A 22211-nucleotide genomic window follows, 5' to 3' on the forward strand; every position below is an offset into this window, starting at 1 on the left:
GCAGGGGAGTGGGAGAGGGAGAAGCAGGCTTCCCGCCGAGCAGGGAGCCCGATGCGGGTCTCGATCCCAGGACCCTGGGATCACGACCTGAGCCGAAGGCAGACGCTTAACGACTGAGCCACCCAGGGGCCCCAAGACCGAGACCCTTCTTAAGGAATACTTCACAAAATTATAATAATTACTGTGCAAACCTTGTAACCTGACCAGCGCACAGTCATCTGTACTCTTCTACAGCAAATATTTCTGAAACTCCATTTAGAGTGTGTGTGTGTGTGTGTGTGTGTCTCCTCTGCCCTCATTCAATCCCAGGCAAATGTGTATCCCTCTGAATGCCCTCCTGACAGCGTGGGAAACCGCTGATGGCGCTCCCTCTGTCACTCCCCTCTTCACGCTACTTGTGTATCTCATCAGAAATTCTAGCAAGTCGTTATTTTTCAGTAGTTTTGGGAATGGGGCAAGAGAGAGTGCTAAGCTTGGCTGTGGCCAGGAGAAATATTTAGAAGAGCATTTACCTTCCATTCGATCTAAACCAGACATTCTCAAACTTGCTGCTCATTGGAACCACCCCTGGGAACTTTAAAAACTAATGATGCCTGGATGTCAGCCCAGAGGTCTGATTTAATTGATCTGGGATGCTGCCTGGGCATCTGGGTTTTTGTTTTTGTTTTTAACTCCCCAGATTATTCCCAGGTTGAAAACTACTGAAAAAAATTCCTCATTCCTCTTCCTACTCTGAAAAAGTTGAGCTCTCAGCCCAGGTCGGTGATCCAGGGGATCTAGCACCTGTCTCTACTGCGGGCCAGCTCTGCAAGGTCCTGGAAAATCCGCGCGCGCGACGACGCTAAACACGTGGCGGCGGGGCGGGCGGGGCGGGTGGGGCAGGCGGGCGGTGCCGCGCGTGGCTCCGCCCCTGCACGCCTATCGGCGCGCGGTGCGGGCCCTGACGTCACTCTTGTCAGGGCCGCGGCACATGGGCGGCCGGATGCGCTGAGCCCGGCGCTGCGGGGCCGCGGAGCGCGGGGGAAGAGCGGCCGCCGGCGCGGGGAGGGGGGTGGGGTGGGACGGCGCCCAGCCTCGGGTGCTGGCGCGTGGGGGCCGGGCCGGCGCGGTGCCTTACGCCCTTCTGCAGCCATCTGCATATTTTTTCTTTCTTTTTCGCAATTTTGAACATTTTGCAGGACGAGGGGTTCGAGGCAGGTGAGAGCATCCTGCACGTCGCCGAGGAGCCCGCGGGCACTTGGCGCGCTCTCCGGGGACCATCTGCACTGGGAACCCGAAAGTTTTTTGTTTTTATTTTCTTATGCAGATGTATTTATAAAGATATAAGTAATTTTTTTCTTGTCCCCACCGCCTTGAAAGCGAGTACTTTTGGCAAAGGACGGAGGAAAAAGCTCAGCAACATTTTGGGGGGCGGTTGGGCTTTTTTTTTTTTAAGAAAAAAATTTGAGTGCATCGCGATGGAGAAAATGTCCCGACCGCTCCCCTTGAATCCCACCTTTATTCCGCCTCCCTACGGCGTGCTCAGGTCCTTGTTGGAGAATCCGCTGAAGCTCCCCCTTCATCACGAAGACGGTGAGCGCTGCCTTCCTGGCTGCCCCGCTCTGGGAAGGAACGACGCTCCTGGGGTCCCCTTCCTTGGCTGGGCAACCCTGCTGGAGCATCCATCCCCTCCCTCCCTGTCCCCTGGCACCCTGTCCCTGCTTTGTTGAAATTTGAAGAGCTCACCCATCACCCCCCCAAAAGAGGTGGGGGGAATCCCCTCACTGAGCAACGTTTAAAATAGTGCTGGGACCGACCCAGGCTCTCTGGGTCCCGGTCCTGCGGCGCAGGTGGGAGTCATAACTTGACAGGTCAGTGTTCTCTAGATTGAGGCTTCCCCGCACGCAGAGTGAAACCGCCTGCGCGAGGGCAGAGCTTCCCGGGCTGGGGAGGAGAAACCAGAGGGCCTGGTTCTGTTGGGGCGGGGGAGGGGGTCTCGCAGCGTAGCCTAGGTATTGGGATCGTGCTACTGTTTGTGTGTTAGTTGGCATCCGGAACTCTCGAGGTGTGAGCGGAGCCTCATGCTCTCCCTGCCAGGGGTAATTCAAAAAGCGGGGTGGGGGCTGAGGCTGGCGGGGGGAGTGGTCTCTGGGCGGGAAGCTGTGCACGCCTCCAGCTCTGACACTTTCCCCGTGCACTTTTCCTGGTGGGAGGGGAGAGCGGAGTAGGCTCACGTGTAACCGCGCAGGAGCCTCCTCTGGCTTGATCCCTTTCTTGGTAAGTCCCAAACCTCCCCCAGGCAACCTTGGCTGGAGCGGGAGAGGAGGGGTCGGGCGAGGAGGCGCCGAACCGAGCTGGTGCCGCCAGGGTTTTGTCATTTGGGCTGATGCCGTTTCATGCCTTCGATGTCACAGTAGCCAGTGCGGACCGTGCGGCTTAGAGTGTAAAAGTCTTGAAAGATCATTTGGCTACAAATAGCTTGGGAGTACTCTCATCTCTCCTAGCAGGGGACAACCTGTTGCATTGCAAGAGTTGAGGGGTTTGGTTCGCCTTCTGCAAAGTATAGCTTCCCTTTTAACTCTCCTTTAAGGAGTAGCACTTGGGAGGGAGGTGCTGCCTGCAGTCTTTTGCATCTGTGGGTGTTTTAAGTCAAATTCTCAGGAGATGAGACTAGAGGATTAGAATGGATGGCAGCGGAGGCTGTGTTTCTCTGAGGAAGAAACTCAGAAGCCAGATTCCCTAATCCCAGATTCCACCCGCGCCTGAGTACTAGAATGGGCAAAATCCAGAGCAGGGTTTAAAGACGACCTGGGGTGAGCGGTACTTCCAGGTAGGACATAGCTGCATACCTCCGTCGAGGGTATGTAATCACCTTTCCCATAGCTGTGCTTTTGACAGATTGCATACATGTGTAATTTTTGTGAATTGGATCATACTTAAGCCTTTGGGGAAGTGGAGGGAAAAAATATTTAAAAAAAAAGAAACCCTCCTTTTGTAAAATACAAGGTGCCTCAGCGGCTTTCTAAACAAACATATGTGGGCTCAGGAAGTTCTCAGTTTTTCTCCTCCGCCAGCGTGAGGCATTGGTCAAGTTCCTTCAGGTTTTAGGGCCTCTTATGTCTTCATTATAAATGGGGATAATAGCTATTCGCAGGTTAACATGAGATTTTTGGAGATAATATATGGAAAGTATCAGGTATATAGTAGGTGCTCAAAGCATGGTTTCAAAGGAGGGTGGAGAGTCCCTGCTTTACCAAAATTAGAATCCCCAGCTCACTCACTGGCTAAGTCTGAATGACCTCATGTTGTTACTGTAATGAATTTCCTGGAAGAGAAATCATGCCTGGTTATTGGCTGTTTTTTTAAAAATCACAGCAATTGTATGTAACTGCAGGTGTTATTTTCTCACTGTAGATGTAAATTGTCTCCTCAAATCATGTACTTGAAAACTGCATTCCCTTGTTTATATCCTAGATCAGCCTGTAGCCCTGTCCCAAGGACTAGGGCTTTCTTTCCAAAGTAAATAGGAAGATGTTGAAAAACAGGCAGAGATCCATGTCCTGTCTGAACTTTTAACTCTAGATCCACAAAAGCCAGCAGCCAGAGAAGAACCCTGGTGTTTGTGAGAACATTTTGAATGAGGTGTTTTGTAGCAGAGGCCAGGAGGGGTGATTAAAAAAGTGACACTTTTTTTTTTCTTTTTTAAAGTCCAACTTTCCCCCTTTTCTGCAGCATTTGGTAAAGATAAAGACAAGGAAAAGAAGCTGGATGATGAGAGTAATAGCCCGACGGTCCCCCAGTCGGCGTTCTTGGGACCCACCTTATGGGACAAAACCCTTCCTTATGACGGAGATACTTTCCAGTTGGAATACATGGACCTGGAGGAGTTTTTGTCGGAAAATGGCATTCCCCCCAGCCCGTCCCAGCATGACCACAGCCCTCACCCTCCTGGGCTGCAGCCGGCTTCCTCTGCGGCCCCCTCCGTCATGGACCTCAGCAGTCGGGCCTCTGCACCCATTCACCCTGGCATCCCGTCCCCGAACTGCATGCAGAGCCCCATCAGACCAGGTAAATTCTGAAAAGATTCTCCCTTCAGATGGGGAAGAGGGTGAAAGGGAGGGACAGGGCGGGGTGGGGGGGGCACAAATATCTTCACAATCAGGGAGAAGGGCTGGCTCTGAAAGAGGAAGCTTGTATTTCACTCACGGCCCTGATCGTCCCACATCAGTGAGCATCCATATGTCTGGGAGAGTCAGCTAAATGCGGATTCTATGGACCCACCCCTAGAAATTCTGATTTTTCAGGGCTAGGGTAAGGGCCCAGGAATATGCATTTTGAACCCCGGGGGATACTGATGCAGCTGATCCAAGGACTGCAGTTTAAGAAACACCAGCCTACAGTGAATGGTTTGGATACTGTAGGCACCCATTCTCCTCTCCTGCCCCTTGCTCCCCTTCCCCAAATACATAGATATAGGATCTTGCTGAAAGATGTGAGTAGACTCTCTCCAAGGCTGTGTGTGGTTCACCTACATTCATTTTCTCTCACCCGAAGGGAAAAAAAAAATATGAGTTAGGGGTATGGGGCTGATCACTTTTTCATCCTTTTCCTCTTGCATTCTCCTTGATTGAGAAATTGAATCTAAAAGCACCTCTCACTGTTAAGCATGGTTTAGCCTTTTCAGGGCCAGAACTGCATTATTCCTATAAACCAAATTGTTCTTCCAGTGTCTTTTTTTTTTTCATTTTCATCTGTTCATCACACTTAATCCATGTATGTCAAAGCCTGCAAGGTCGGCCGTAAGCGGTGTTGAAATACTACGTAGAAACATCACCCAGAATGTCCAGGACTTCAAAACCCACTGCTCAGTGCTCAGATATATATACAGGTTGAGGTGGCTCAGCCCTGGCTTTTATGCCGTTAACACTCTGGTGCAAAATGAACAGGAAGAAAGCACATTTCACGTGCACAGGTAACCAGGAACAAAGATTCAGCCAGATAAATTGTCAGGAAAGTCACTGAGCTGAGGGCCTTTGCTGCAGGGGACACAGAAAGCAGGACAATGGAGGACTTGTGCTGGAGATCATTCCTGAACTTGGTGTCCTTGCCTCGTGAAGAATTTCTTTGACATGCAGAGCGAGATTAAAATGGAAGGAAATGATTCAAAGGAGGAAGAGAACACCCCTGCCTTGAAATATTAGTACTGGAGGTCAGGTCTTTCTGTGGGGGCCCCCTTCTCCAAAACCTACTTTGAGTGATAACTCAAGGCCACTGGCTGGAATAGAATTAAGTCTTAACCTGTGCCCACCCCAGGAGGCTGCAGAAGCTGGGGAATATACTCCTTGGTGTGACCCCAAGCCCTTATTCCTTGGAATGGACAGTGCCATGGTTTTGTTTCTTCCCAGGAACAGATGATCAGTGAAATAACCATTGAAACCAGGGAGAAGGGGCTGGAGCCCCAGTGAGAAGGTGCCCTCGTATCTCAGTCACTCTGCTCTGCAGAATGAGACTTAGCCACCTTGTAGCTTTAGGAAGTGATGTAACCTCTCAGAGCTTCAGTTTATCTCTGTATAGAAGGGTATAGTTTTTATGGGATTGGGTTAATGTGAACATTATATGTAATATGTATATAAAGGGTCCAATGACTGGCAGTAGATGTTCTGGTAATGAGAGCAGTTGTCATTGTTGTGACCTGTGTCAGCTTTTATCATTGATTTCAATCCTGTCTTCTGAAATACCTTCTTAAAATACTTAGGAACAGTATATAACCCTCCCCCCTTCTGGAAAGAAGTATCAAGAGATTTTGGCCAATAGTCACTGGATGGGTGTGTTCCAGCCTTAACATGGATACTCAGTTGACGGGTATTTCTCCATTCCCTGGCAAATACAAGATGTGTGCCTGGTTAGAAATATGTATTTTTTCCCAAAAGGCATGTAAATATTGAGTCCCCACATCTTTGTTCCTACTGAGAATCAAGAATCAGGGTTTGAGATTTGGAGGCTTCCTTAGAAGCCATTTGTCAGAGCTTGTTAGAATAAGTACTAATCAATGACTTTCAAAAACTTGGGTGCCCCAATGTTTATAGCAGCAATGTCCACAATAGCCAAACTCTGGAAAGAGCCCAGATGTCCATTGACAGATGAATGGATAAAGAAGATGTGGTATGTATATACAATGGAATACTACTCAGGCATCAAAAAAATGAGATCTTGCCATTTGTAATGATGTGGATGGAACTAGAGGGTGTTATGCTAAGCAAAATAAGTCAATCAGAGAAAGACAATTATCATATGATCTCACTCGTATGTGGAATTTAAGAAACAGAACAGAGGATCATAGGGGAACAGAGGGTAAAATAAAACAAGACGAAATCAGAGAGGGAGATAAACCATCAGAGACTCTTAATCATAGGAAATAAACTGAGGGTTGCTGGAGGGGAGGGGGTGGGGGGATGGGGTAACTGGGTGATGGGCATTAAGGAGGGCACATGATGTAATGGTCACTGGGTAGTATATAAGACTGATGAATCACTGACCTACTTCTGAAACTAATAATATATATTAATTAATTGAATTTAAAAAATACAAAAATGTAGCAATATTAAATATAATATTTGGGAGGAAAAAAATAAAGCTGCCCAAGAATAAAAAAAATAAAAAACAAAACAAAACCAAAAAAACTTGGGGTGCCCCAATCAGATTTGTAATCTGTGACAAATAACTCCTGAGTTTCAGCAGAAATCATTTTGTTAGGTACTAGGATCAAAGGGGGCACTGGAATCTAGAAATAAGCTCTTCATTTAAGTGTCTTTTTTTGGTAATGGAAACATACTTCAAAATAATCTTTGAATTGAAAACTCACTAATCCTAACAAGAAGGGGGGGGGCGGGGAAGCTAAAGGTCTTCTTCAAATGCCAAGTACAGAGACAATAACACTCTGCCATAACAACTCCTACCATGTTGGTCATTACAAAGTTTATAATGCAAAATAAATGTCTAAGGGATGTGGACATGATGGACAGATGGTATGTCCCAAACAAAGCTGAAAAGGAAGAAGGTTCTTGATCGTTCCATGCAATCCCAGTCGTGACCAGAACAGAAATACCAAGTTAACCTTGAGGAAAAGAAGTCTTCAGAAGGGAAGAGCACATGTGTAGCCTTGAGCATTCTGGGAGCTGTATCATTTCAGTCTAGATCAAGATTTCTCAACCTTGGCACTGTTGAGGTTTCACAAAAGTCTTCGCTGTGGGCCACTATCCTGTGCCTTGTCGGATGTTCAGCAGCATCCTTGGCCCCTAGCCCTTAGAAGCCAGTCACCCCCCCACCCCCCCCACCCTGTGACAAGTAAAAATGTCTCCTGTCACTGCCAACTGTCCCCAGGGTGGGGGGGGGGGCAAAATCACCCCTGTTGAGAACTACTGATAGAGACTTTCAATTTGGACAGCAAAATCTGGGCGTAACTCAGGATCCTGTCACATGCACATGGATGCTTTTTGTCTCCTGTAATTCTTTCTGGCAAAACTTTTGAGAAGGTCAGGTGACATTAGGTTGCCAAGAAGAAATATGCTAGTAAGAGCATGGTTATACGCTGTTAGTTGATAAAAGTCTGACATCCAGCGAATCGGGAGATAATTGCAAAGCAATCCTATTAAACATTTGTTTTCTGTATTTGCTCAGCATGCATCTTTTGAGTTATGCTCAGTAGCCTGGTGTCATTAGTGCCACCTGTCAGGCTGAAAGGAAATTAAGCCATAAGCTGACAACTAATGCATTTCTAGGTCTACCCCAAGTGTGCCTTGGAACAATAAGGTGGGCGTTCTTACAAATTCTCTTAACCACTTACCATGATGGCCCCCCAACCCCCTTTCCTGTTTTATGCCCCCCATCCTTATTCCTCTGTCTAGCTGTCTAATCAAAGAATAAATCAAATATCCGAAGAAATACAGTTTTCCTTGAAGAAGTAACTCAGGGATCCTTTGAAACCTCCCATGGCTATGGGGTGATGGCTCAGCTTTCTGGGCTGACGTCTTGATGACGGTGGTTGCTGGATGCTGTAGCCACCTGCACCGTCTTCTCTGGTGTCCAAGGTACCACATTCCTGGTGGTCTCAGGTCCGTGGAGATGGAGGGAGTCATCCTGACTGCTTCGATGTTTGCCTTTCAGTTGCTATCAGAGATGGTACCCAGAAGTGCTCTCCTGGAGGTATGCGCTGGGTACTGGAAAAATAAGAATCTGTTTGCCCAGAGAATTGAGCGATTGCTTTAAGGACAGCAGTCCCTTTAGGGAAAGTCATCTGTAGCAGACAAAGGCAGAGTTATTTTTAAATCACATGCTTGTAAAGCCAGATTTGAAATCGTTTCCTCTGGTGGTTTTTCTTTGAATAGCTTGGGGGTGTCCTACCACAGTTAGACCCATATTCAGCTGAGAATTAAGAAGGCTGTCTTTCTAGTTGTGAGCACAGAGACCGGGTCATGATGAAGGCTGGTTACGGAGTGAAGTGAAAACCCTTCCATGCGGCAGGCAGTGTGTGGGAAGAGGAGGGCATAAGTGGGTGGCAAAAGAAGAGTGAGGAGGTGGGGGAGAACCCATGGTACCTTTGCAAGATGGCATTTGTGTTCTGTTTCTGCTGACCTTCCTTCCTGACACGGTTTTGGCGTGGAAGGAACATGCTGGCTGTGGGATCTGAGTAATGACGGACAGGAGTTCTGTGCTGGTGGGTCTGGGCTTGTGGGAGGTCCTGCCCAGGCAACGGGATGCTCTTGCGTTTCTCCACATCATGAGGTGAAGCTTCAGTTTCTCCCTCCCCTTAAGGGCGTGCAGTTCTATATTTTCCCATCCAGCACATTGATATGTCTGCAGGTTGGGAGCATCGTGATTGATAGTTGCTGTGCACTGCGCCTCAAATCGCTTGGAAGTGTTTTGCATTCATTGGGATCAAGGACATCATGAAGGGGAGAGAGTCAGCTTTCTTCTGGAGGCAGTCAGACATTTTTCTGTTTCTTGTTAGAGTGATTCTTCCCCACCACACCCTGTAGAGGACAGGCTTGTCCTTTTCTCTTAGCTTTGACCTGTTTTGACAGTCCCAGGTCAGGAGTTCCTAGTCTTCTGGCAAGAGGGATTTTCAGGTGGGTGTGGAAGGCGGGTCGGCGGTGAAGAGCTTAAGCTCTGGACCTGGGGGCTTGGGTTCCCGTCCTGGACCCACATGGGCCTGCTGGGCAACTTTGTGTCGATTTCCATACCTCTTTAAGCCTCAGGTTACTCTCAATAGCAGGGAGATGATAAATAGCCCCCCTCCCGTGGGGTTTTGGCAGCATTACGTGGGGTGGCACCTGACAGTTCGGCACGGCGTGTGGCACATGGATACTCCGGGCCTAGAGCTGCTGTTCTGATGTCAGTGGCATGGGGGCAGGGAAAGAACAAGACTGTATTCCCAACCCCCGTTTTCCATTTAGGGATTTGTTTCATCCAGTCCCTTTCTCTCTGCAAAAATAGGACATGCTTTTTTTTTTTTTTTTTCCCCTCCAGCATGCCCAATCCTTCTTCTGTGTAGCCTGCTTGACTTTGCTCCTTCATTCTGGGTTAGGACAAGTGACTTCCTAGTGTTAACCCAGCAGCGTCACTTCTGGGTTAGCAGCTCTTGTTCTGCCAGTGTGGAAAGAGCTACCGGCTTGGTGCCCAGCCCCCCTCCTACTCCCCACCCCCCCACCCCCCGGCTCTCGTGCGAGCCCTGCAACCCTGGCCGCCTGCCTGTGTGACCGTGTGCTTCAGGCACGTGGCAGTGCCCTGTTGAGCTTGCCCAACTCCGGGTGGTGTGTTGGCTTGCTTCCGTCCCCCACCCCAGCCCTTGCTTCTCTTCCCAGGCGAGCCACAGCAAGTGCCAGCAAGAAATTGTAATCCTGACCCTGGCATGAGAGAGCTGAGCCCTGTAGGGCCGTTCATATGCCAGGGAAACCTGCTCTGCCCAGCCCTGTAGCCAGACCCCAGACTCGGCCCTCTCTCCTGCGCCTGTCTGCCCAGAGGTCCTGTCTTCGCTGCACCACTGCGGCGGGCAGGATTCCTGGAGGCCGGCTCCTGCCAAGGGTCTTGGCAGAGTCTTTCCAGTTGAGCACTGTGCCTACCAGACTAGAAAAATAGCAAGATGAAGACAGAACTAGGTGGAGGAGAAAGAAAGGGGTGGGCAAGGTGGGAAGCAAAAAGCTTTGATAACATCCTAGTGTAGAAAGCCAGAGGATGAGAAGACAGCAGTGATTTATTAGGCTCCTCTGGAACCTCCCCTGCAACTGCACTGATCACTCTTCCCCGGGAGTCATTTTTTATGTCTCAGCATTGAAAATGGAGGGAAGAGGGAAGTAGCAGGGGAAGTCACAGGATTAAAAAAACACTGGGAAGGAACACGTGAGGGAGGGACAGGGAGGGACAGGGTCTGCATTTGATTCATTAATGGAGATGGTTGAGAATATCTTTCACTTAGTATATATTTGATACTCCTCCAGCAAATGTCTTGACCCAAAAGCCCCTAAACCATTGTTTTGGAATGAACCTAAATTTCCTGAAGACCTAGATGCTTGGTGCACCCCCCCGACCCCCACCCCCATTCACAGCACCCATCAGAATGGCCCTGTGTCTGAGGCAGCTCTGCATGAGCAATGGCTTAGAGCTTAAGATCCAACAAACCAACCAACCTGGGTGTGAATCCTGACTCGTGCTTGCTCAGGATCTCAGGCGGGTCATTTACATGATCTGCTTCTGATTTCCCATTTGGAAACTTGGAAATGATCACTGGATCTGCCTCGTGGGATTGGGGAAGATCCTGTGAGCCGGTGCATATCGAGTAGTTGGCACAGTGCCTAGCACACAATAAGAGCTCAATAACAGTTTGTAACTGCCTGTGAGTGGCGTCCTCATTACCATCTCTGATCTTTCTCCCGGGAGGACCTAGCATTGGTCTCCTGGTGAGTCTGCATACGCTGCCTTTCCTAGCCCATTAAGGCCTCTGGTCGAGGAATTTGGATTTCTCCTCTGCCCAGTCTTGCTTGCCCCTCTTAGCTTCTGAGTTTTAGGTAACCTGGGTAGCTAACTGCAACCTGTAATCATTCCTCCTTGCTGGTGAGATTAAAAACTAAAACAAACAAAATGCAGTTCAAAGAAGTTCCTGATTAGAAGGTTTCTCCCTGACATATTTGCTAGCAAATCAATCAATCGATGTTACCATTGAATTTTTGATAATAGGCATTAGTATTTCTACTTGAAGGCAATATAAGGACCTCAGGGGTAAAGAAGCCATAAGGCATATCACAGTGCTGGAGGAGGAGAGAGGTCTAGTTCACCCTCCTGCTTATAAGCAAGACTTTGCATAAGCATTCCAGAGTAATAATTCATCTCTCCCCCAAATGGTCCTATAATGGATAAATCCTTACTCTTCCTGTACCTTTCTTTTCTCATCTACAAGGTAATATCTTTTTTCGGTTTCTGTGAGCTTTCTTTTTCTTTTTTTTTTTTTTCTTAAAATTTTATTTATTTATTTGACAGAGAGGCACAGCGAGAGAGGGAACACAAGCAGGGGGAGTGGGAGAGGGAGAAGCAGGCTTCCCGCTGAGCAAGGAGCCTGATGCAGGGCTCGATTCCAGGACCCTGGGATCATGACCTGAGCCGAAGGCAGACGCTTAATGACTGAGCCACCCAGGCGCCCCTCTGTGAGCTTTCTAAAGGTAATGTGCAAAGGGTCCACCAGCATGGCCCCTGGCCCACAGGGGGCCAGCCTTACCACGCATGAGTCAGTTCTCTTACTTTTCTCTTGTCAGTGATGTGAAGGTTAGGGAGTGACAGAGGAAGTTTTAGGAGCAGTGTGGCTTGTCCCCAGAAATAGCATCAGCTTTCACTTTGTGGTGTGCCCTGGGGAGGACAGACAAGGGTACAGCTTGGCTTCTGGTCTCAAAGAGATGGCAATTTAGTAGGGAAGATAGAACTTTGAGGTAAAAGGGTGAGCGACGGGACAGAGTAGCATGTCCTTGGTGCCAAATGATGGGGACAGAGAGGCCTCCAATAAATCTACTGAAAAGAGGAGGTGGAAGAGTGATCAAGAAAGTGAGTAAAATGCTTAAAGATAAATAAGGGAGCAGTGCAGACAATAGGAAACCGCCAGACCTCACAGGAAGCAGCCGCTGCCCCAGGGTGGGGGGGAGGGGGGTAAGAGAGCCCGAGGTGAGTCCTCTTGGAAGCGCTGGCCCCTGTGTTGGGTCTGGGAATGAGAGGCGGAGCGCCAGAATGGCAGAGTGGGAGAGGCAGGAAGGCCCGCGGGGTGTTGAGGGAACAAGGTGTAGATCCAGTTCGGCTGGTGCAGGAAATTCGTATGAAGGAGTCAGGGAGAGGAGTCTGGAGAGGCCGGTGCCAGGCAGGCTGGCAGCTTCATGAATGCCCAGCTGTGGAGCTTGAACTCTATCCAGTAGGCAGTGGGGAGCCACTGAAGGTTTGCGAGGAGGGAAGTAGCATGTGGCTGTTTCCACTTGGGTTCAAGGTTGGATCTGAAACATTTTTAGATACTTCACAATAGTTTCCTCTGGCAAACTGGGACTTCCTTATTATTATTATTTTGAAAATAAATACTCTCCCTTGAACATCAAACAGCTTTTGCAAACACAATGTTCTAATGATCTAGAGAAAGTAATTCAAAAACACAGGGTTTAGGTTTCACTTATAAAGCCCATCATTTTGGGCTTTATGATTTTAGCGATTGGGGGAAACACTCTTTGGCAAGGAAATAGTTGGAGGGATTTGAATGGTTCAGAATTTAAAAGTCCAAAAGCAGGCCTGGTCTCATAGGAGTAGAAAAATAGATTTTAATAAGCCCAACCCATTAACATTCATCACTTTTAAATGCCTCTATTTTATAAGCTTACTAGGTTTGCAAACGAGTGTATTGAACTGACTTCTGAGTGTGGTTTTGTTGTTGTTGTTCTGTGTGTGTATGTGTATGTGAGAAAAAGATAGAAGACCTGAATGCCTCAGTGGTACAAATCGTGCTTGATTATAAGGATTACCTGCAGCAGTAATATCCAGCTAAAAATACTTAGCCAAGTTTCTGGCCAGCTGATTAATTTTACTCCTGAGAGACAAAGGAATCATTATAGTTTTGCATTCTTGAGTCCTGACCTTGTATTTGTGGCTTCCTTCTTCCCTGAAACCGGAATTAATTGCACACCATGCTTAGATACAGTGGATGTGGGGGTGTGTGTGTGTGTGTGTGTGTGTGTGTGTGTGTTGCTTCGGAAATGCTGCTAGAGGAAAGGGGCTTTGTGTGTGTTGTGGGGACAGGGTCTGGGGAATGGGATGGGGACGCCGAATGGCACGTGCATGAGGTGACTTGCCCGCATCCCCCTGAAGTGTACTCTGGTATCAGGCCAAGATGACAGAAAGCTGGAGGAGTTGCCCTCACCCAAACCAGTTAACTTAAAAATAGCAGTCAATGTGTGCAGTTTCACCTCCAGCTATGTACAGTAGACAATTACGGGAGTGTTGGCAGAATTGAGGGTCTGTTGGGGGAAAACCATACAGTACTCATTTCTGTGAAATTGGCTTCTGGTGGATACACACTCCATGACTGAAGGTGGAAATTCCTAAAATGTTTGTTTTCTTTCTCTTCTGACTTTAACAAATATCCTTACTGTCTCAGCTCCCTACCCATCCAGCTCAGGATGGGAATCCAGTCTCACTTTCTGTCCTGAAAAATCACACCGTTCCACTGTCACACGAGGTTCCCGAAACTTTTGTTTTTAGAAGTATAATCTGGGATTTTTTTTTTCATTAATGATTTTTGGAAGAATGCTTTGGAATTTGGGGTCTTATAATGAGAGATGGCTTGTGGCTAATAAAACCTCTTCCCCTCTCAAATCTTGCCCGGGAGACCGCAGATTCCTAAAAACAATGAGCGCCTGCTACAGAAAGATGCTCCGGGGAGCTACAACACTAAATCATCTGTGACAAAATGTTCTCTTAGAAAGTGGGATTGCATAAATGGATCAGCAAAAATAAGTGCTTTGGCAGAAACTCCTTGAGTGGGGAAGAGCAATGCTTTCTTTTCTAATTAGCTCTGGGTTTAACAGTCTGATTTGATGTCTTTGCTATGGAATCCAGGCCCGGACAGCAGAGCAGAGAAAGAAAGTCTCTTTGCTGCTCTGTAAGTGCTTCTGCTCTTAATGGAAAGAGTTAAGAAGCGAGGCTGTCCATTCATGCACGATAAATGCCTCTTGAATTGAATTGAATTGAATGGGAAAAGGGAAGGTTTGTTTGGGGAAGGATGCCACTGGGCCCTGACCAATGGAAATCCATGCTGTAAACCAGATGAACAAGATCATCTAGATATGCAGTAATCAGATTACCCAGATCAGAGATCTCAATACCCCAAGATATGAAGAGTACTTCTATTTTTTTTTTTAAAGATTATTTATTTATTTATTTGACAGAGAGAGACACAGCGAGAGAGGGAACACAAGCAGGGGGGAAGCGGGAGAGGGAGAAGCAGGCTTCCTGCCGAGCAGAGAGCCGGATGTGGCGCTCGATCCCAGGACCCTGAGATCCAGACCAGAGCTGAAGGCAGACGCTTAACAACTGAGCCACCCAGTACTTCTAAAGGAGAGTGGCAAACAGTTAAACTCCATCTGCCCTGAGGATTAAACAGAACACTCAGTTCACCTTAGAATGGATTCATTATGCTGTGGGTTTCATTAGTTAGTATCACTAAGGAGATTAGGGAGGCTTTTACTAGAGAAAAGTTTAAAAATAGGATGGGGATCTCAGATCCAGTCAAAATAATATTGCTTTTAAGAGACCAAAGGCCACTGAAAGATTTAGAGAGGAAAGAGTGATGATCTAGAATGTGTAAAGAGCGAAGTAAAAGCCTTGTTGATAGACTTTCTGAGGATAAATTTATGAAACTGACTTCGTAAGAATTTCATAGATTTTATTTCATTACAGTTGATTTCTTTATATTAAGACACTTTCCCAGAGGAAGTAAGGGTCTTTTTTCCTGGTAGAATCTAGCATATATTTATTTCAAATGACCAGTAACCACCTGAATGATTTTTAAAATAATATCTACATCCATGTCAAAAAATAAGTTATTTTTTAGCATTGTAAGTGAAATTTACTCAAACACAACAGGCCATTTAGTAGCATTTAGTTACTAGATTCCTTACAAGTTTGAAGATGAATGAAATTTCACTACTCCTAAAACTAGGTGTGAAGAAGCAATTTGAATTTATTTAATTCTGTTTCTCTTCCTACCCTTCAGCTTTCCTGATAGTCACGTTACATTGATTCAGCTTTTGTGATCATTTGACCTTTAATTGATGAAGCTGAAATTTACATCTTCTTTATGAAGAAAGATATCACCAAGCAGCTTAATTATGCAAATATAATCTTAGGCACATTTAACTTATTTGAGTACAAACTTGTCTTTAAAGACCTTACCTGTGTGTGTATATAAATTGATGTTCATAATCACAGTGTGTATCAGTGAGTGGCAGGAGAATGTCTGTCCTTTGGACATTTGAGGCAGTATAGATTGGCGTTCCCACCAAATTGTTGCAGCTTCTCTCTGTCTGCCTCCCTCCCCCATCTGCTCCATCACACTTACCTTTTATATTCATAAACTTAAATTTTCCTATACAGTAAGTGTATGGAACCAAAAGAGCATTTTTGTTCATTTACCTACCATCTAGGATGTCCTAGATGTTTTTTTTTTTCTTCTTGAATTCGACTAATGAAATAATCACCTATTGGAGCAACTTCCTCTCATTCTTCCCCTTCTCTGCATCCAATAACGTGGGGGTTAAACCTCTGGCCTGAACTTAGATCTCGGCTCTGTAATTCTTCTGCCTTTGTTTTTTGCTCTGAACGTGGGGGAGATCGTACCTGCTCCAGAGGATTCCTGGAGGAGTAAATGGGGTAGTACCTGCAAAGCACTTGAGCAGTGCTCAGTACAGAAGTGGTAGCTTTCATCACTGGGATCTGTATTCTCCTCTTCCTCTGCCTCCATCGTCATCACGTGGACACTTAAGTAGGAGGACGTCTCGTGATACAGCACTGATGGCCTGGAAACGGCTCTCCCACCTTCTGTGTCCCCCTCGTTGGTAGGGAAGAAAGAGTAATGAGGAGGCAGAGCAACTGAGCATCCTTTGTATCGACTTCTGTGGAAAGATCTACTCCACCTGGAAACCCTGGTTGTGGTCCTGTAACAGTGTAACCACCTGCTTTCTTGGGTGGCTCTGCTAGGAGATGTATGCTCCACAGGCCAGCCTGTGTCTTTCATCTCCGTCCCCCTACCAGCCTCTGACTCTGTGTTTGAAAGAGCGTGGGAGGGGGAAGGGAGAAATGGAACTTATATACATTTCTCTGGGGACTCTCAAGCCTTTCCAACATGCTATAAGATTTGTGAGTTGGGTTTCTTCTTTTTTCTCTTTGGTGACACCTTAGGGTCATGGGATGGAGAACTAGCAGCCCCCCTAGTTGTTGGTGATGGGCTGTTGGGTGGGGAGAGGTAGGACAGCAGGTCCCCAGTGGTAGCCAACTCCCTGGCCTTCTGCTCCCCCTAGTGTAAACCTCTTAGACACTTTCTTCTTAACTCCCCCTACAAGATGGAAAAGTGGCAGGGAGGTCTCCAGATAGGAAAAATGGACCCTTCTGTTGAAGTGGAATGGGAACGTGAGGAAATTGAGAAAACCAAAGTAGATTATTTGGAAGAAAAGTATGAAAATAGTTTTTTACACAAAGGAGATGACAAGAAGTTGATTAATTTAAGAATTGGGATTAACCTGCTATGACTTTGTTTTTCAACCAGATTAGAGATGTGGAGTTCTTGGCATAGGTCTTGCTATAGTACTTTGTGTACTGTACATATGGGTGTGGCAGGATAAAGCTTCTCAAGGTACAATGGTCCTGTCTTAAGATTAACAAAGTACATCAAACTAGGCAAGATTTCCCCCTCTGGATTCCAGCTAGAGCTCCCTGAGCATATTTTTACATCTAATGAAATATCTCTGCTCTTTCATAAAGGAGTGGGCACAATGCTCCTAAGTTTAAATCAGCTAAATGCATATGAAATCATAGCAATACCCATTATGTGTTAAAGCCAGGATGGTGCTAAGCACTTAATGGAAGGGGTTGTAGGAAATCAGCTCATATTAGAAATGATGTTGGTTCCTGGAGTTTAGTCTGCTCCCAAGAGGATTGCATATTGTGGCTACGTCGCCAAAGTACGTTTTCTCTTTTCTTCATCAGCCCTTCCACTCTGATTACAGGCAGCTTAAAAATAAATTTGGGCATGTCTCGGTGGCCAAAAACCATGGAGATCAGGATGAAATCATCTTTGAGGCAGAAATAACAAGCTTTGATAAAGATATTCAAAGAAACACAGCCCTAATAGCACAAGCATGTCATGGTTGGACCCTCTAGGCACTAAACTAAATTGGATTTGGAGTTGAGGTCTCCTGAGAACCCATGATACCTTGGGCAGGTCACTTAAATTATGAGCCCCTTCTCCACCTTTCCTCACTGGAACGTGGCGGCCAATCACAGGATGGTCATGGGGTTAAATTACATTAAATGGGCTAATCAGTGAGGGGACCTGGGATTGTGCCTGTTCACAGTTGTCACTCAGTTTTAATTCAGAGTGAGAATCCGGTATTTATTTATGTATTTATTTTTAAATATTTGAGAGAGAGAGAGAGAAGGGAGAGCACAGAGGGAGAGAGAGAGGGAGAAGCAGACTCCCCACTGAGCAGAGAGCCTGACGTGGGACTCGATCCCAGGACCCTGAGATCATGACCTGAGCCGAAGGCAGATGCTTAACCGACTGAGCCACCCAGGTGCCCCGAGAATCAGGTATTTAAAGATTACTTTCTAAAAGGTACTTGTAGCTCAGTGTTTGGACTCTCCCAGATTTCTGTGTTGTCAGGCTGAGTCTTTGCAAAGCCTCATGATGCTTCTTTAGGTACGCTAAGATCTACTTTATAATCCCAGCTGTGCTATCACATGTCTTCAGCAAGTTGTCAACCTCTCTGGGGTTTTACTTCTTCATCTGTAAGATAAGAATAATCTACATCCTTCTAATTTACAAGTATGTCATAAACATAAGTTAGCCAATTAGAAAATTGACCAAAGTAAATTCAAATTAAAGTGTACATTGGGTTAGCATTCTTATTTCCATTGGGTTTTAGGTGGCAAGAGGGGATGGGGCACCTGGGTGGCTCAGTCCGTTGAGCATCTGACTTTGGCTCAGGCCATGATCTCAGGGTCCCAGGATCAAGCCCCATGTCGGGCTTCCTGCTCAGTGGGGAGTCTGCTTGTCCCTCTGCCCCTCCCCCGCTTGTGCTATCTCTCTCTCTCTCAAATAAATAAATAAAATCTTAAAAAAGAGAAAATATGTAGCAGCAATTTGGAGGTAGGCCATTTACAAAGAGCACTGAATTTGGAGTCAGCCAAGTTGAGGTTCTAGAGCTAGTTTGCCAGGATTGGGTTATGTGTCCCTGGTCACTGAATCTCTCAAGGACTCCATTTTCTTATCTGTAAAACATGGCTGCTATTTTTAGCTCTGTGACTCTGTTCTAAGGCTACTATGAGCTGGAAGACTAACATTCAAATTTTGGTGCAAAAAATGCAGAGCCTCTTGGGGTGATGCTATTGCTCCCAAGCAAGAAGATGGATTAAGAATCTGACCTTCTGCCACTCTTAAAGAATGGAGTTTAAACACTAAAGCTGAAAAGCAAAAGGCATTTGACACCTTTGGAAAAAATAACAGCATTGGGGCTCCTGGGTGGCTCAGTCGTTAAGCATCTGCCTTCAGCTCAGGTCATGATCTCAGGATCCTGGGATTGAGTCCCACATCGGGCTCCCTGCTCCTCGGGAAGCCTACTTCTCCCTCTCCCACTCCCCCTCCTTGTGTTCCCTTTCTCTCTGTGTCTCTCTCTGTCAAATAAATAAATAAAATCTTAAAATAAAAAAAATAACAGCATTAAAAGCTAGTTTCTTCCTTAAAAATGGCCTTTGTTCTGAATGGGGACTCCTGGCTTCTCTGTGGTAGTCACCATTCCCGAGTAACCCTGAAAGCGGGTTATCCAGCTGGAATTAATGCTCCAGGAGTTGGATTTTTTAGCAGTGGTTTATTAGCCAGACAAAATAATTTTTTTTTTATGGGGGGGAGAAAAGGAAAACCCCAAGGCCCACAGCTCGCTCTTTTGATGGCAACTTCTCTAGGAGGGCAGTGGCCCGCTCAGCTTCCAGCTTGCTCCCCTGCATGTCTGGATTCAGGTTTGTGGCCGCCCACCCCCCACCCCCCACCCCTCACCATGGCAGCAGGCTGCAGCTCCCAGCTGGCTGCAGTGCACTGGTAGGTGCCTGGAACGTCATCTTGGAAGACTGAAGCCTGGGCCGGGCTCAGTGGAAAGAGTCCTGTGATGAATTAAGGATGTCTGCCATGGGCATAGGTGAGACAGTATTTGTGCCAGGTATCTGCTGCCCCGACAGCAGGTTGGAAAGATCCTTCAGTACTTGTTCCTCCTTTGGGCAGAAGATCAAGGACTTGGGCCAGTGCGGTTTCTGGTGTTCTGGAAAAGTGTTATTCGGAGCCCCTGGCACATACTATTTTGTGCTCTGCGGGAGGCTGCTTCTGGGGAGCTTGATAGAACGGAAGAAGGGAAGTCTCTTGATTCTGCACTGTGATCACAGGGCAGGAGTTGCAAGGTGGAGAGAAGTTGTAAAAGCAATAATCCCCATCAGGTTCCAGTGGACACTGCAGTGGAGGTCAGGCTTGGGTGGGTGCTCACTGCTTCAGCAAAAGCCACCACAAACCACCGAGATTGGCAGGTGTGGCCAGCAGTCATGGCTGCAGATTCCCTGGAAAACCTGGACCTTGGATGAATGGGAGGCTGGGCCCGTCAGTGCCCCCACACTGTGATTCTTGTGCCGCCACCTTCTTGAAGAAGGCATTGGAGAATTTACCAGTCTGCTTGGGCTTGGGATGACCTTCCGTTATCCATGCTGATGGAACCGATATTCCGAAGTTTATTTCTCTTCCGTTTTAGAATGAGCTTTATGTGTCTGTGCTGTGGATATGCTTTCCTGGTGATGTTTGAACCTGTGATGCTGCTCACAGCTCTCCCAGTATGTCTCCCATAGCCAGCCAGATGTCTCCTAGCTTGAGATCCATGCACTGTGCCAGTGGAATAATAGTGGTCACATTTTATTGAGAACTTACAATGTGCTCCCTGGGATCAAGGTTACTGTGTGGCAAGGGGTGGGTCCGGGAGTGTGTGAGGCAGGGGGGTGGTGGCCCTAAGGTTAAACATTGTCTGCGGAGAATCTAGAGAGCGGACCAAGAGAGTTCGCAGAGAGTGGACCTGGCTTCCTCTGCTACTGTGGTTTCTTGCTGTTTCCAATGACTGCACTTGAGTTCTGCATACGATTAACTTTCAATTATCCTGAGGCCGATTAACTGGTTTGCAGATTAACCAAGGTGAAGGCTCACCTGGGCCTGGGAGGTGCTCATCAACTTCGCTGCTTCATAATTAGCTGGTTATGGCTGATTGCCTGCCCATGGTCAAGGAGCCTGGGGGGTGCTGGGCTGCTGCAGGGGAGGAGAGCAGAGGCGTAATGTCTTCTAGGACTTTCTACTCCCTTCAACCAGAGGAACCCATCGACCCATAAAGTCCTGCCATCTCCAGCATAGTCCCTGAGAGGTTCAGAAGCTCCCTGGGGTCTTGATACTCTGCCCCTGGTACCTCTAGCCTCCACACACTCTCCACATTGGGAAGATCAAGTTGGCCAGAGGGCATAGTGAATTGGAAAATCCTGGAGATTGTGATCTGCTGTGTTAAAAGGAGGCTTAGTGAGCAGGGGTGGCTAATCCCCCCTTTTCCCCCTCAGCCTGTGAACCTCCCCCCGCAAAGATACAGCTTGACAGGCTTGAGGCCCTGAGTAGTGGTTCCCTCCTGGGGTCAGAGGAGGACAAGGCCACAGTGGTAACGAGGCAGGAGTTGGCCACAGAAGCAAGCTCTTCATGGTCCAGGCCTTCCCATGGTGATTGTTTTGGTTGCTTATGATTCCCTCCCCGTGGTTGCCTGTGTTCATAGAAAGTTGACTGCATTTGCTGGGCCCCTGTGGGGTGAGGGAATAGAAATATGTGTGTTTACTACCCCTCACACCAGATCAGAACATATACAATTGAACCTAGGAGTCAAACTGCCATATTTGGGGTAGTCTCAGTTTTGGGGCGAGGTGCCCAGGATGCCGGGTCTACTCCAAATCTTGAGAAGGTGTCCACGAAGGACTACCAAGAAACATTTGCATGGGATCATGTTTGATGGGATTCCATGGATTATTTTTATTTCTCTAGCAGCATTCCCCTGAGCACCTGACAGGTCTTTTCCTCCCGGACTCTGCTCTCCGTTTGCACTTGCAGGCCTGGAAGGCCTTGCCTTGACACCAGTGAGTTTGCCGGCAACTGCCGTCCCTTTGCAGCCAGGACTGTGCGTGGGTTTCCCTGGGTCCTTCTCCCTGGCTCACGTTTTCCCAGGGCTGCTGGTGTGTACTGTCTAGAGATCACATTTTATTAACACAAAGAAATCTGCTTGGGCTGCCTGGCTCTTGCAGTCACGTGGAGGGAAATGTGCTCCTTCAGTACCACCAGCCTGCAGCTCTCTGTGCAAAATACAGTCGCGAGCTGGGCACCGGGCCAAGCTTACATTTCACTTTGGAACACACTTTCGCATCACTCCTTGGCAGAACATCCTCGGCAGGGTCTATTTGGGGAGTAAGTTAGAGAAGTGTTGTTTCCCTCCTATGAGTGGAGAGAGATAGGACCTTTAAAAAATATTTGACTCTTCCCCATCTTTGCCATCTTCGGGGTGCCCAGGTAGTGAGGCCCTGCAGCCAAATGTGGAAGCTGGGCCTGAGAGACGCCCCCCTCCCTCCTGGGATCTTTTGTTTCCCTTGCTAAATCAGTAAACACAGCCAGGACCACCTGGGACAGAGACGCTTAGGCCAAGGTAATAACATCAAAACCAAAGTCCTGGAACTCTTGAGTAAACTAGTTACCCTCCCAGATAAAACAGCTTTGTTGTCCAAATCTTTCTTTCCAAAGATCTAAGACTTTCAGATGTTGGTCCAGGGCCAGCCACTGAAGGCAGGAACTTCAGCAAGCCTCCCGGAATGGCAAACACTGTGAAAATAAACAAATGGAC

The 22211-nt window shown here is 47.3% G+C and overlaps 1 protein-coding gene across 4 annotated transcripts in view; it reads left to right on the forward strand.

Annotated features, from left to right (window-relative positions):
• The first annotated feature begins 1052 nt into the window (after positions 1-1052).
• HLF (HLF transcription factor, PAR bZIP family member) overlaps positions 1053-22211 on the forward strand; it is a 57048-nt gene continuing 35889 nt past the window's right edge. Inside the window, exons 1-2 of one of the 4 annotated variants that reach the window (XM_081805241.1) lie at positions 1053-1572; positions 3688-4047. In XM_081805241.1, coding sequence (XP_081661367.1) covers positions 1458-1572; positions 3688-4047 — 475 coding nt within the window. In that variant the 5' untranslated portion in view covers positions 1053-1457. The remainder of the gene's footprint in view (positions 1573-3687; positions 4048-22211) is intronic. The other 3 variants (XM_031040566.2, XM_081805242.1, XM_006744651.3) reach the window with 3 other exon arrangements.

The sequence above is a fragment of the Leptonychotes weddellii genome, chromosome 15 (genome assembly GCF_054177405.1).
Source record: "Leptonychotes weddellii isolate Sample4059 chromosome 15, ASM5417740v2, whole genome shotgun sequence".
NCBI classification, from domain to species: Eukaryota; Metazoa; Chordata; class Mammalia; order Carnivora; family Phocidae; genus Leptonychotes; species Leptonychotes weddellii.